Source organism: Pongo pygmaeus, chromosome 5 (genome assembly GCF_028885625.2).
Source record: "Pongo pygmaeus isolate AG05252 chromosome 5, NHGRI_mPonPyg2-v2.0_pri, whole genome shotgun sequence".
Classification (NCBI taxonomy): Eukaryota; Metazoa; Chordata; class Mammalia; order Primates; family Hominidae; genus Pongo; species Pongo pygmaeus.
The window spans coordinates 90,062,940-90,077,510 of NC_072378.2; the positions used below are offsets into that span (position 1 = coordinate 90,062,940).

Below are 14,571 nucleotides of genomic sequence, written 5' to 3' on the forward strand. Positions count from 1 at the left end.
CAACAGCTATGAAACTAAGAAATACAAGGCTTGCACTTTCAGCCCAAGTTTCAAAACTGTCTTTAGACCAGCACAGAGTTAGATTTAAATCCATAAACTAATAAATAAATCCTTATATTTTAAGAAATGTGTATCTCAATAAATAACAATATGCTAATATGTTTGTATAAAAAAACTAAGGAAATATTTAAAAACAAGGCATAACTGTAGTTTTTGAATATGTGAATAATACAAGGAATATAAATAAGAGGAACACATAACATCTGACAATTAACGAAAAAACTCAAACTAGTCTGTGGCTGAATTTATCTTACTGCTTGTAACCAACTACTGAAGAAGTTTTTACAGTAGTTATTTTTTAAAATCACTGGTAAAATTCTGAGGGTCACAAATGCTCTCAAACTATTAAAACTCATTTAAGTTGCTCCTTCCTTTAAGACATTTATAATTACTTATTCTATCCCCACATTAATTGCAAAGTTTAAGAGATATAGGCAAACTTGACTTACCAAAAGAATTGGATATGAAAGTTACAAGAGTATAGAAAGGTGACACAGCAATTTAAGGCAGCAAAAGAATACTAAGCCAAATTTAAACTGCAGGGGCAGATACCATCAGTAGACATGAACCAGAATTGGCCTTTGACCAGAAATTTATCCCTATATTTATAAAAGGGAATTGGAAGTTATTTTACAGACAAAAATAAAGCTCAGCTTTTAATATCTTACCTGAAAGACTGGGAAAATATTTTCATAAGTCAGGAATTTAAGCCCAGTGTTATTATTTAGACTGACATTTAAAAGCTATTTAATACCCTCAGAAATCTTAGTAGCTAAAATTATACAAGCACAAAACACAGAGATTAAATGATGACTTATATGATATTCTTGCTAAAGTAACATCTCAATAATATAAATATTTTTAAAATGGGTATAAGTTGGTAATGTGGATTTACATGGGTACTTATTATGGTAGTCACAGATAATTAAATCTATACATGAAGGTTGTACTGAAAATATTCTTTCTAATCTAAAGGTCTGTAGGCTTGATCTAATTTTGGCTTCACTACAGTTTTTCGTAAGGAAATTTCAGAATTTTATTATTCTTACATGGTCTTCTACAATAGAAAGGTGTCTATTCTCCAACAGAGGCCAGGCGTAGTGGCTCACGACTGTAATCCTAGCACTTTGGGAGGCTGAGGCGGGCAGATTGCTTGAGGCCAGAAGTTCGAGACCAGCCTGGGCAACATGGTGAAACCCTGTCTCTACTAAAAATAGAACAAAAATTAGCCAGGTGTGGTGGCACACGCCTGTAATCCCAGCTACTCGGGAGGCTGAGGTGGAAGAATCACTTAACTCAGGAGGCAGAGGTTGCAATGAGCCGAGATCACACTACTGCACTCCAGCCTGGCTGACAGTGGGGACTGTGTCTTGGAAAAAAAAAAGAAGAAGCGTGTCTATTCTCCAATAGAAAGGTATACTATGAAGAAGGAATTATTCAAAACTATTATGTAAGTTTCTCATTTAGAGTTTATCAGAACATTCGTTTACACAAAAGGAGGTGCAAAATGAAGACGGACAAAAGTAGTATAATAAATCACATCCCTTAAATAAATAATAACAATGTATATTAATATCACTCAATATGCAGTAAGAGACCTTTAAAGCAAATACTTTCCATGATCCTTGACACAAGGTTTCCTTATGATACAGAAAGAAATCTGGTGGATTTTACTTCTTTCCCTTTCCAAGTGCTATTTTCTTTTTATTTCTCACTATCATGAGAGCAAGGAAGCGGTATCAAGGGCCCGGTGAGGCACACTGTGGAGAGGCCGGCATACAACATGGATTAGTATCTACTGTGTGCCCTGGTACTTTCACATCTGTTAAGAACTCTGGGAGGTGGGTGTTATGGTCCCTATTTGCAGAAAAGGGTGCAGAAGCTCAGGGAAATTAAGGAACTTGCCCAAAGTCACATATTTGACTAGTAAAAGTAGATTATAAAGTCCATATGGAAATGTAATATGCCCACTTCTCTAAATAATCTAACTGTATCATCTTGCAGTCATAATTTTCACTGACTGCAGGCCCCTCTAAGAGAATTCTTGAATATAGATCTATACTGAATACAATTCCAAAAGGGGTATTCAGGCATTTATAAGAATGTATATTGTTTTAGTGAAACACAGAATGGCTCATCCAGGTGTATAAAACATAAATTTCTGCAGTCATTGGTAGAAATTTATTATCAAGATAGGTTAACCTTGTTCAATGATATGGTACAGCTACAATTCATCATCACTTAACAACTATTTAAATAATTAATGACAATGCAGACTATTAGAAGCCAAAATACCTAAATGTAAGAGATCTATGGCTATAATGGCATGCATCACATCTAGTTTCACATCCAAGTTAGAATGATTAGAGTATGGAGTTTGTGTGCTTTGCAATCAGGTCTGGATTCAAAACCTGGTTATAGGAATTACTGGCAGTATAAGGAAGTAAGAGACTTAGGTCAGTTTCTCTCATCCTCACTTTACCTGGCTGCAAATGAGGTAAAAAAGTACCAACTTCACAGGACTAAGATCCTGATAACAGGATTAACATTCTGATAATGTATACTAAGAGCCTATCTGGCACAAAGTCAGTGCACAACAAATGGAAGCTGTTATTACTCTCGTTTTCTAATTGATTTGGGCATACGTCTGATCTCTCCAAATGAGGTCCTTGCAGACTAGGCTTTATTGGTATTGTCAAAGCCCTCTAGCCAAAGACCACCAGGAACACAACAATAGTGGAAAGAGTTGGGTTTAATATTTATTGCAGTGAAGGAGAATGCTTACCATGGGGCAGCATGGGGTGTCTCAGTAAGAGGGTTTTAGAAAAAGAATGTATTATAGGATTTAGGCTTTGGTTGAGTGATTTTGGGGAAACTCTAAGGAAGGAGGGGTTCGTTCCAGATTGCTGCTGTCAGAAAGCAAGGGCAGTTCCACAGGGAGGGCAGTCCAGAGTGAGGACCAAGCTGTAATTGGTAAAGAAGCAGCAGTCACTCTTAATAGCTAGGAGAGGACAATGTTAGGTATTTTGTGGGTGGCACAGTGACCTTGTTTTTGTCTGTGCTTAGAAAACATTCTGAAGTAGTCTTGTTTTGTTTCCTTTTATCACGGTCTCAGCATTATCTTGTCTGATGTTGGTATTCTGAGAGATTATATCCAATAAGACAGTAACATGGTCTAGCTGTGACAGCCAGCCGTTGAGAATAAGGCTAGCTACTAACAACAGTGAGGCCACAGTGTCAAACCAGTTCCTGGATGTCAGGGACTGCTTTTTTCTTTCTCAGTATCTTTTCAAAGCTTCTAGGAAGTCACATCTATTGAGTGTTTAAAAAGCTTCCTGAATTAATGAAAAAACCATGTTTAAAAGTGAGTTGTATGTTGTAAGAATGCAACCTTTTACACCTATACTTGTATCATTACTTTTAATTAAGAAGCTTGCTTCATTTACTCTTCCTCTCAAATGGATGGCAGCAGAAAAACAACCAATTTAATTTTAGTTTACAGATGGAAATTCTAAGTGGTTTTACTAAGATTATGTTTTGAGTCAAGAGCCACAGTACAAGTTTACTTTCCTCTACAAGATGGAATCACGCTTAGCCAGATTTCAAAAAGGATGGCACCTTCCAATTTTGAAAACACATATTGTGAATACTTTTCTTCCTCAAATGAATATCATCTTTGTGAGTAATTTAAAAGATTTAATGGTCACTTATCTTACATTTTTTGGGAGAAATGTTTTCATAGTACATTAGGAGGATTAGTATTTGCCACTCTCATGCCAAGCTGAACATTAGGCATTTTAAGGTTACAACACAAATAATTTTGAAAGAGTGGATCAGTTTTAAAATGTGGCTACACAATGGTCATATATCATCTGTTTCAGAACAGGTTTTACTGCCATATCAAACTCTCTCTCACCCCAAATCTTTCAGAGTGGTCTATGACAATTCCACAAATGACTGTCCCACACCCATAGTTGGCCTCAGTTCCAGCGTTTTACTACCTGAAGGTATTGTGAATTAAAAGGGTAACAACCAAAACCTCAAATAATGTGGAACTTGTGAAGAAATAAGCAAGACTTGGTGTAGGAAGATCAGTCCTGAATTATGGCAACACTTTTATTCTAGAGTCTACAGAAAAGCTTTCAAACTAGTAGCTGCTCCTGACATGTCTTAGGACAAGCTTCTCATTCCTAGTCAAACACTTGGCTAGAAGTTCTCATAACTGGAATATCAGTGGCAATAGTAAACAGAGTTTAAAAGGCTGAGCTCATCAAACCTCCAAAGAATCAAAGCAAATAGCAGACGTCAAACTATCTGTTACTAAATGGGCTGATTAAAACTTTTAAGTATCTGAGGGGGAGAAAATGGGAAACTTCAGCCAAAAGTTCTGGGGTCTTACAAAAACAGATACACTGAAAAAAAAACTATCATTAAATAATGAAATCAAGATTTAGAGTCACTAGTATCACAAAACATAATAAATTAATGTGTCTATATAGATTTTATTTATATATGTGTTTATAAGCATCTTGTGAAATAAACATATTTCCAGATATAAATGAAGATCAAGGATATTCACCACTTAAATATTTGAAGTGGTTTTTGGTAAGTTGGTTGAGTTGATGGGTATAAAAGGCTTTTTTATTAATGACTACAAATAATCTCCCAAATTTTAAGTATATTATAAAAATGATATAATAATAAAATACCTTTATAGGATGACAAGTACTAATACATATTATCATAAACTACATCAGATTGTTTATAATACAAAAATGCTAAAATTTTACAAAAATATGGATCATGATGTAATGATTTCATTACTTAATAATAATTTAATACTTAATACTTCTTAATATGTAATAATTTCATTACTTTATTAATTTCATTACTTTTATGCTGCTCTCATAAAACTTATTCTTGTACAGCTGGAAACAAACACCTTATAATTAATCTTCATTCATTTTACAGAATATAGTATATAATAAATTATATATGTCAAGTGTATTAATCTCAGTAACACAGAAAAAACAATGACTGAGCTACTTTTATATACCTGGTGGGTTAAAACTCTGCACTAATCAGTAATGGCTTAAATTATAACACTGTCTGCATCATCTGCAAAGCAGCAGTGATAAAGAGACAAGGAGAGTTTAGAGGAGGATCCAGAAATATAAACAATGAAATCTTAACCACTGGAATAGAAGCCTTTCGAGAGTTTACACATTTGCTTAGTAAATGTTATCTTAAGGATATTTGAAAAAAATATTAATCCAGTGGATATGCCAAGTTAAAAGATGTTAGAGTTCTCTAAACATGCCAATGCCCTACGTGGCCCTAGAGGAGTAGCAACTTATTGCGGAAATGTTTACTACCCTTATTAGTAAAAAGGAGACATACTAATGATTCACTTTAAAGGACATTTTAATGATAAATTGTTAAATTATAAAATTGAATACTTATTAAAACATACATAAAACCATATAACATATATACAGTGCTAATGAACAATTTACTTTTCCATGGAGTTTAATAAACCTACTTTAATAAACTATCTTTCAAGTTAAATTAACAATGGCACCTATGTTTTTTTCCCCCACTAAGTGTTTAAGTTCAGGTGCAATGAATTTCTCTATCACAACTTTAGGTCAACTCATAAAACTAATTTTGCAGAGTAGATTACAGTTAATTCTTGATTTCTGCCTAGTATTCTTCCAAGATAGAAAATTTGAATGTTGTCTTACCTGACCAGGTTCTGTTCCAGTTACAGTCAAGTCTTGGATGGATCTACGTCTTGGCTGTCCGTTGCCTTTAAAAAGAAGAAAGAAAGTAAAATACTAAAATCTAGTCAAACAGACAAAAAGGGTGTAATTGCTACAGCAGAAAGTTGGAATTTGTTGCTCCTTGGATCTACACAAAATGTTTGTGGGGGAAAAAAAGTGAGTTTATTGCTAAGAAAAAAAAAAAAAAAAGAAGAGAGATGTAAAGAAAGGAAGAGAAACAGCTGCAGTGTTTTAACTCAAAAGTTGCTGGCCTACAACAGAGTATGTCCTAATACAATAACCACTTCTACCACATGAATAGCTGCTGAACTCTCTTCCACCATCTTCTGTCATGTGTTTAAATAGATGAATGCTTGGGGGCTGGGGCTGATGATGGCATCTATTTCAAGGGACTTACGTTACAGTTTTTACAGCAAGACAGCTAGCAGGTTGTAAGACACAACTGACTTTAACTGGCAGCAATACCTTGTTCATTTCAGGGCCTAAAAGATGCTTAGGCTTAAATTTGTTATATTGAGTCACGCTTAATCCCCATTAGTCTTTGTCAGAATCTAGTAATTTATTATTTGTGAACAATAACTCTTAATTTCCTACTGGATGTTAATAACTGTCACTCTGTTCTCAAATATACAGCTTGTTGAAATGGGCTATTGTGTTAATTCTGCTTTAGAAACTTCTATGCTTATAATTAATTTAATTAAAAATCAATTTATGAAAGAATTCTACACATATAAGCCCTCAGCAAAACAATGAATTGAGCAATAGCTTCACTCAGCACTTTTATTCGGGAATAAGGCTGTTTATGCAGTATCTTCTAACATGAGAGATCAGCTGTCTAAAAGGAAACACCAAAATACTGAGTAACAGCTGATAAAATACTCAAAATTCTTTTGACTCTGAAATCTGTATTATGCAATTTCTCAACTAGTGGGCAACACTTAGAACATGTACTCACTCTAATTGTAGTTTGCCGATTAGTAGACAGAATTCATTCTTAAAATTTTAGACTTCCAGAATCTTTCATAGAGACATCCTTTTAAAACCAATCAGCAATATCATTTAGCACCTTAACCCACATGACCCCATTATTATGCTGCAGATAAACTAAAAGGACCTTACAATGGAATAAGAATGTTTAATAGAATAATATGTGTAGTGAATATAAAAACTCAAATTTGTAACTCCTGTTGCAAATGTAAGACATCATCAGTTTTTTCCATTTTAAGCTATGTTTTATAATTCTTTGCATAATCTGAATTCACATTTACTTCAAATTTCATTTTATTCCAAAAATTTCAACTTTTCATTACAAACTAAAACAACAAAACTGTGCATTTATTGAATTAGACCCACTAGATTACTTTTATGAATACTTTCAACTACCCCTGTTTCCCGAGGACAAAAAGGATCCCCACAACCATGACTAATAAGCAATTTTAGGCACATTTCATTCAACACACTCATTCTAAAATTAGCGGTGATGAGACAGGCTTGTAAAAGTGTCTGGAATTCTCTTTTCAGATTAGCAACACAGCAACATTTGTGAATCTGAGGAACCACCCAACAAATGTGTCTATAAACCATTACATCACCATTGCAATAACAACAAAAACTGAACTTAAATTTAGGTGGAAGGATAGGAGAAAAGGGAAGTAAAAACTTTTAAGGAAGTAAAGAAGAGCTGACAGTTAACAAATGCCATAAAATGAGAAATCTTTAAGCTACTGCATGAATCAAAGCAAGCAGTATTAGGCAATGCATTTTAATTAGCACAACCATGGCAGAAACCATCTGGCAGATAGTTCAGACAAAGCAAAACAGGATTGCAATCAACAAATACTTGTTGCTCCAATATTAAATTTTAAGTCATAATTTAGAAATATGAATGTAAGAAAAATCAACCTCCTATTACTTCAAATGAAAATTACTGGGTGTGTTCTCAGTAAATTTGAATTGACTCTGAAGTTTTTTGCAGCTGAATACTAATTTAGACATTCACTCATTTTACCTTTTTTGGTCCTTTGATATGTACATACCTATATTATACATGGTAGTGTAAATGGAAAAAGTAGTAGAAATGAGGACAGCATGATGTAAACAGATGCCTGATCAAGGAATCTGAAGCCTGCATATGCTATCCTGAGTATTTCATTCTGTAATGAATTCTGGAACGTTCATGTCTTATAATAGAGAACAAATTTCACTTTTTAGAATGACTTCTAAGAATACATCACATTGCCAGTGCATACTAAATCTGCACTCCTGCCCTCTGCAAATAGAAAGCAACTTAGGGGTCAGTTCCATTCTTTTTACAGTAATGTCATTAAGACAGAGCCCCTCTTCAAAAAAGCTGCTCTTTTAAGTACAACTGATTTCCTGAGCTGGTATTTAAAAGTTATCCCGGGGTTCTTCCAGAGACTGCTGGCTTAGGTCCCAGACAGACACTCCTGTAATTTTTCTTATCAGTTAAGCTCATAGTTTTCCCTGACTTACACTACTCTTATTTTCTACTTTAAAACTTCCCAAAGACTGTCTTCATGTAAGAATCAACACTACATTTTCCTGGAGAATTCTCTTAACCTAAATGTTAGAAATTTTGAGATCACAAGTTTTGAATATTACAAATTATGGGACACCATTCTCTTCATGTGTAAAATACACATTTAAAAAAATGCATAGCATGATACAGTAGCATTACATTACTGCTTCATGGTAAACTGAACATGTAATTTTAAAATATATGTTCTAATTTAGGCTGCCAAAGTTTCATATTTCTTTACTAATTTCAACAAATTCTGGCTTTTCACTGGAAAGGTCTGTCAGCTGGTTTATTTGCTTTCCAGTAAACCAGCTTTATTAGGTTAGAGTTGAATTTTTTAGATTACAAAAAGTGATCTTGGTAGAGTATACAATACGGCAGAAAGGCCACCTAAATATTCATTATAAAGTTAGATTAACTTCCCTATTTAATTTGCCACAAGTAGAGAATTTTATTGAAAGTGAGGTGGCTATACACAGAAACTAGTACAGCACATCTTAGTATAGCACCCCTTAGCCCTAGGATCCCTATCAAAGGCTTACATCTGCTAATGACACTATCTGTGCTAGGTAAGAACTTACCAGATCTAGAAAAACTCAATTCTTTCTCTCTTTGCCTCTTCATATTGATGCTGCAGTAGTTTGGAGGAAATATTTAATAATTTACATGCTTCCAGTTAAAGAAAGGTTTACAAACATTAGTTATCGACCAGCTCTTGAACCAAATATAATATTAAAAAAGTGATATTTTCATCCTGGTGGAGAAAGCAAAATAGTGCTCAGGTGTCCTTGAAAAGTATCTCTGCTTCCAGTTGTTTAAGCATTCTATAAAGCCCTCCCCACCTAGATAATTTATTTGCCAATACCTGACATTTGAAACTTCTGAAGGAGGGCAACAAGATACAAGTATTAGAAGCCTAACTACCCATCTATTTTTCTGTTAAAATGTTTGGGCCTCTCTACATTCTACTTACTCCAATTTACTACTTATCATACTCTTAGTAAAAAACCAATATACAATAGAGCTAAATGTCCTTGACTGAAATTAAAAGTGAATACATGTTTTTTATTCAGTTAAGAGATCTAAATGCGGCTGAAATCATAAGGACACCTAAGGTTTCTTTTTAGCTTTAAGAATGATATTACAAACAATAAATATCAATTAAGTTCAGGCTCTTCAGGAAACTAGGCAAAAATCTTATCTATTTCAGTAAGACCTGACTCAAAAACATTTGTATATTCAATCTTCTTTTGCATATCCTTAAGAACAGTATGTGAGACAGAAAATCCTCTTTGGTCAAGGCATTTTATTGCTCTCGAATGTTATGCCATATTATTTTAGGCTTAGAAATAACAAAAGGTACACTAAAGCAACACTGTTCAAGGTTCTCAAATTGAAGTACTTCAAGGCAATGTTCATCTATAGAATGGATGGTTTTCAAGTACTTGAAATCAAGCATTATAATCTAATCTGAACTAAGAAATAAATTTAGAATTATCTATGATGATATAATAGCATTAAAAATGTCTGTAATTTAGAAAATTTTACTTTTGCATATCACATTTGGGAAACTCATTTCACTTTATAAAAGCAATCAAGCCGGTATGAACCATGTACAACAAATTTTATGTCAGAGTAGAAGTGCAGAAGACTAATGTTTAATTAAATCTTTTATAGGTGGTAAGTATATATGCATATGACAGTATTTTTTTCCAGTACATTTTAGAATGCATTATAATTAGTTTATTTCCTTAAATGCTATAACTACTCACACAAAGGCTCCAGAGCAGAACCGCCCATCTTCCATTATTGATACTACAAGCATGAAAAAAAATTCGCTTTCTTAACTACTTATTCTCTTACTCTACATATTAAACTGAAAAAGGTTGTTCCTCTTTTTTTGTAATATTTAGGCATTCTACCTGTTCCTCTTTGACATTTGGATTTTTAAAAGAAATGTAAAATTTAGGCATTCTTCTAACATCAGATGAACTGCATTAGAATGTCTTATATAGTTTCACAATCACAATAATCTATTTCATTTGTGTATTTGAGATGAAGTTGGGTGAAAAATAGATTCTTGGAAGCTTAGATAGTGACAAAAAGAAAATATGGGAAAAAGTAAAGAAAATCCATGCAAAACAAAGATCTGTGTTCTTACTGCCCTTATTAAAGTCCTAGAAAAAAAAAATCTAGAAAAACTTCAAGGAATCCAATAATCTGCCACTCATTCCCTTTTCTTCAAATATAAGTGTAACAAATTAGATATACTGGCTGAAAGGAGAAAGGATATGGTTTTTAAAACTCAAGTTTTAATAAAAAACATTTAAGAAAATCTATTTCTTTTCTCAAAGTCCCTTTCAACTTACCAGCAAGCAAATGCATTAGAAAACTGTAGTTCAAATGGTCTAAATACTGGGCAAGAAACTTGCACATTTACATTTACTTTGCTTAGGTAGCACACTGCTACTTGGCAGGACCTTCTCTACAAAGGAAGAGTCAGCAAAATGTTAACACATTCTATTGGTAATTTGCTCTTAGCTGCGTGTCTTCCCTGGTAAAAAGGAGCCAGGCTAATCTATAAATCTCACTCTTTAAAGGGCAGATGGACAGTGGAAAGAAGGAAGGGTTACCATACGAAAGTTTGCCAGTTCTTCTTCAGAGCCAGTAATATGGTAGAAGAGGTATAAAAAATTATACAGTCTGACCCATAGGGAGTCCTAAGGTATTAAAGGTTAATTTCTGTATGATCTGAGAGACTACTAAATTGATAAATACTGCTGTCTTGCTAAGTTGCTTTTTCTTCCACATTTGACTGATGACATAGTATACACATTTTGAAGAGCAAGCAAAAAACAAGATTACAAGATTAGGGTCTTTGCATTTCTTCATCTATGACTAGGTTAGACATTTTAGTGACTATAAAGATATATATACAAAACCTTTTTGTGATGCTTGGAGGATTGCTCTTATTAAGAGAGGTAGCTCATTCCAAGAAGTACATTAGACTCAGTATATTGCACTTGGCCAAAGGGAAGTATTAATGAAACTCTTATCCATATAAATAAGATTTTAAAAAAGCTATATTTAAAAAGAATGCTTGCAATTGGGTTTCAATGCTAATTAAACAGTTTGAATATATCAAGAAGTATTTGCTAATACCATAAAGCTTGTGGGAAATCCACTTAGAACAAAACAATTTCTAGAAAGTATTAAGAAATTTTGGAAATTAAGTATCACTCTTCTTTACAATTAAAATGTCATGTAGGAAATTTGAGATATTCCCAAAGGGTGGGCGGCATTTTTATATTTAATTTAAAAACATTACCTATGAGCACATTCATGATTGGCTTTTATGTCCACTAGTGTCAATTCTACAGCTTGAATTCTTCTGTTAAAGAAAGTGCACCTGAGTAAGTTAATGTCTGATATCTGAGGGGGGAAAAGCCTAAAAAGAATATTTAATAAAAGGTATTACTGAATAATATTTTCATATGAATAGCACTGCTGCTCTGGCAATTAAGAGAATTAAGGTTACCTGATTCCATAAAGGCCCAATGTCATAAAAGAGGATCTCCCTGGCTGAAGAGCTCTCCTTAATGTGAACACTAAGAGAAAGCAAGAAGAAATTACTCTAGCTTCTCTAACTTAAACAAAAGAACAAAAAATGGATGTGATTTGGAGTCAGAAGATCTAGGTTGGGGTCCTGGCTATACGATTCTGGAAAAACCACTAAACATCATCATATCTAAGTTCTTCATCTGTTAAACAGCTATAATTTCATCTGATAACCTAGTTATAAGATTGTATAAAGGTAAAATAAGATGTACTTTAAGCTACTTTGTAGGGCACAAAGAACATCTAATCAGGGGTTTTCAGCCTCAGCACTGCTGACATTTTGGGCTGGATCATTCTTTGTTGGAGAAGACTGCCTGGTACACATCAGGATGTTTAGCAGCATCCCTGGTCTCTGCCCACTAGATGCCAGTAGTACCTGATAGTTGTAAACTATTATTCTTTCCTTATTTTTCCCTCCCCCATTATCTTATATAGTATGGGCTATACTGCCATATATAAATTTATTCTTAATGCTTAGTCATAAGATTGTACTGCCATCTGTCTAAATTTTCCTGATTCCCTCAAACATTTAAGGGAAGCACAGTTCAGCAGTATGTAAGTTTAAATGCTTCCACCTCTTTAAAGTACGTCCCTTATACACAGTACCTTTCAGCATGGAGGTAAACTGATCTCCATGTAAAATGATCTCTTTGTTAATTTCGAAAGCAGTCCAGATTCAATAAATAAAAATTACCATGTGAAAAATGGGTTAACTCTACTCTTTGAATAGCAATAGTAATGATGTTGTAAAATAAGAAACCACTTTGATAACCAGGGAAAAATTAATATAAAATAGTTTTATACATACAAAATAGCACCTAAGAATTATATAATTCATATTTTTGTATGCTAGTTCCTCAGCAGTGGAAATGCTCAATAGGTCTGTTCATTTATTTCATAAACATATTTATTAAGCACTATGTTAATATGCTTAATATGTGAAGCACTGAGCCAGCAACTGCTGATACAATCAATAATAACCAACAACAACAACAAAATAATGCACAAAGATATGGATTCTATCCTCACATAGTTTTCAGTTTAGTAGAGGAGAAAATAACCATTAAGTATTCAACTAGAATATCAACACTGCTAAAAACACAATCACAGGCAAAGGACAGTGTGCGGAAGAATTCATCCAACTCACACTCACGAATGTGTGTCGAAAATATGTATTTCCTTATCAAGATTTTGGGTAAAGAGGTAGAGAAAAACCTAAAGGGATAAATAAATGATAATTTTGATAATACATTAATCAATACCAAAGGTCAATATGCCATTTAAGTTTTTATTAAAAATGGTAACATATTCCTCTATGAAATGATCACCATAAGAAAGCAGTTTACCAATTTGACACTAAAGTACCATGTGTAAGTTAGGTATAAAAACATGTAATTTATGAGATTCTCCTGATAATACACAAAAATCAGAATTGACCAATTATTTTACATGATTCTTTGGCAAGATACCCTGCAAAACAGCACATCTCATTTAGCTTTACTTTTTGTTTTCTAGGTTAAGGCAAAATGCTATTTAGCAACTCTCTTCTCTCAACTTCATATTCACTTGCTACCAACAGAAAGAGGTTAGGATAGAAAGTCTAGAGAGGACCCAAAAAGCAGTAACTGAGGAAGGAAAGCAGCCAAGGAAAATAACAAATTTTAATTAGTTGTTTCCTCTTTCTGTTGGGTGCAAAAAAGGTCTGGGTTTAGCTCATGTGCTCACTTAAAAGTAGAGAGGAAGTTGGTAGAATTCTGGGTTGGTGTTCTCCCCTCTCCAAAAAGGTTTACTTTCTCTTCTATTTTATCCTCATTTATTGTAGATCAGAGGTATCTTTTCAAGACTGCTTCAGAATAAATATAGTTTTTCAATCTGTTTCCCTAATTACTGCATGCAAGGTATCCATTTTCATGTCTTGTAAAAATTGGAGCAAGAAGCATTTTACAAGTACCAGGGATCATTATTCCGGTTCCACAGCTATGAGACCAACTCAGGTGGTCTATGATACCTGATATGACGATCTCAGGGACATCCAGAATGTTGCCAAATGAAGCGGTTTTACGGTGGCCCCGTTTAGGCTTGGAATAGGCTGCAAAAACACATATATACAGTATACATGCAAACAACCACAAACAGTAACACGGAAAATGATTAACTACAAAAATAGACTCGTTTTCAAATAGTTCATGTTAATAACATTTCATGCAGAATGGCATGCAGAACTACCTAACTTTTCATCCATGCTCAGAAAAGGCGAGATTAAAGAGCAAACAACTACCAAACACAAGATGTTTTACACACTGGTTTTAATTAGCAGAAAAAAATAAAAAGAACAGAGACATAGCTGCAGGGTAATGAGGAAGCAAAATTTCAAATATATTCATGGAAACAGTCTACCTAAGTGAAATCACTGATATGTGATGGGGGTGGGGGAACGAAGGAGGACAGGAAGAAAGGCGTTAAAAACTAAGTTGTCGTATTTGTTTTAATTACACAAACACAGGAATATATGTTCAAGTTAGGTGTTTCTTGAAGTGTGCTATAAAGTAAAATTCAATGATTAAATAATAA

At 33.8% G+C, this 14,571-nt stretch overlaps 1 protein-coding gene across 4 annotated transcripts in view; it reads right to left on the bottom strand.

Moving 5' to 3' along the window:
• Positions 1-14,571, bottom strand: part of MAP3K7 (mitogen-activated protein kinase kinase kinase 7) — a 71,055-nt gene that overhangs the window by 14,547 nt on the left and 41,937 nt on the right. Inside the window, exons 12-15 of one of the 4 annotated variants that reach the window (XM_063666435.1) lie at positions 14,009-14,089; positions 11,921-11,990; positions 11,711-11,773; positions 7,107-9,013 (exon numbers count right to left, since the gene is read on the bottom strand). In XM_063666435.1, coding sequence (XP_063522505.1) covers positions 8,806-9,013; positions 11,711-11,773; positions 11,921-11,990; positions 14,009-14,089 — 422 coding nt within the window. In that variant the 3' untranslated portion in view covers positions 7,107-8,805. Of the gene's footprint in view, positions 1-5,804; positions 5,870-7,106; positions 9,014-11,710; positions 11,774-11,920; positions 11,991-14,008; positions 14,090-14,571 lie in introns of those variants that run through there. The other 3 variants (XM_063666436.1, XM_054491643.2, XM_054491644.2) reach the window with 3 other exon arrangements.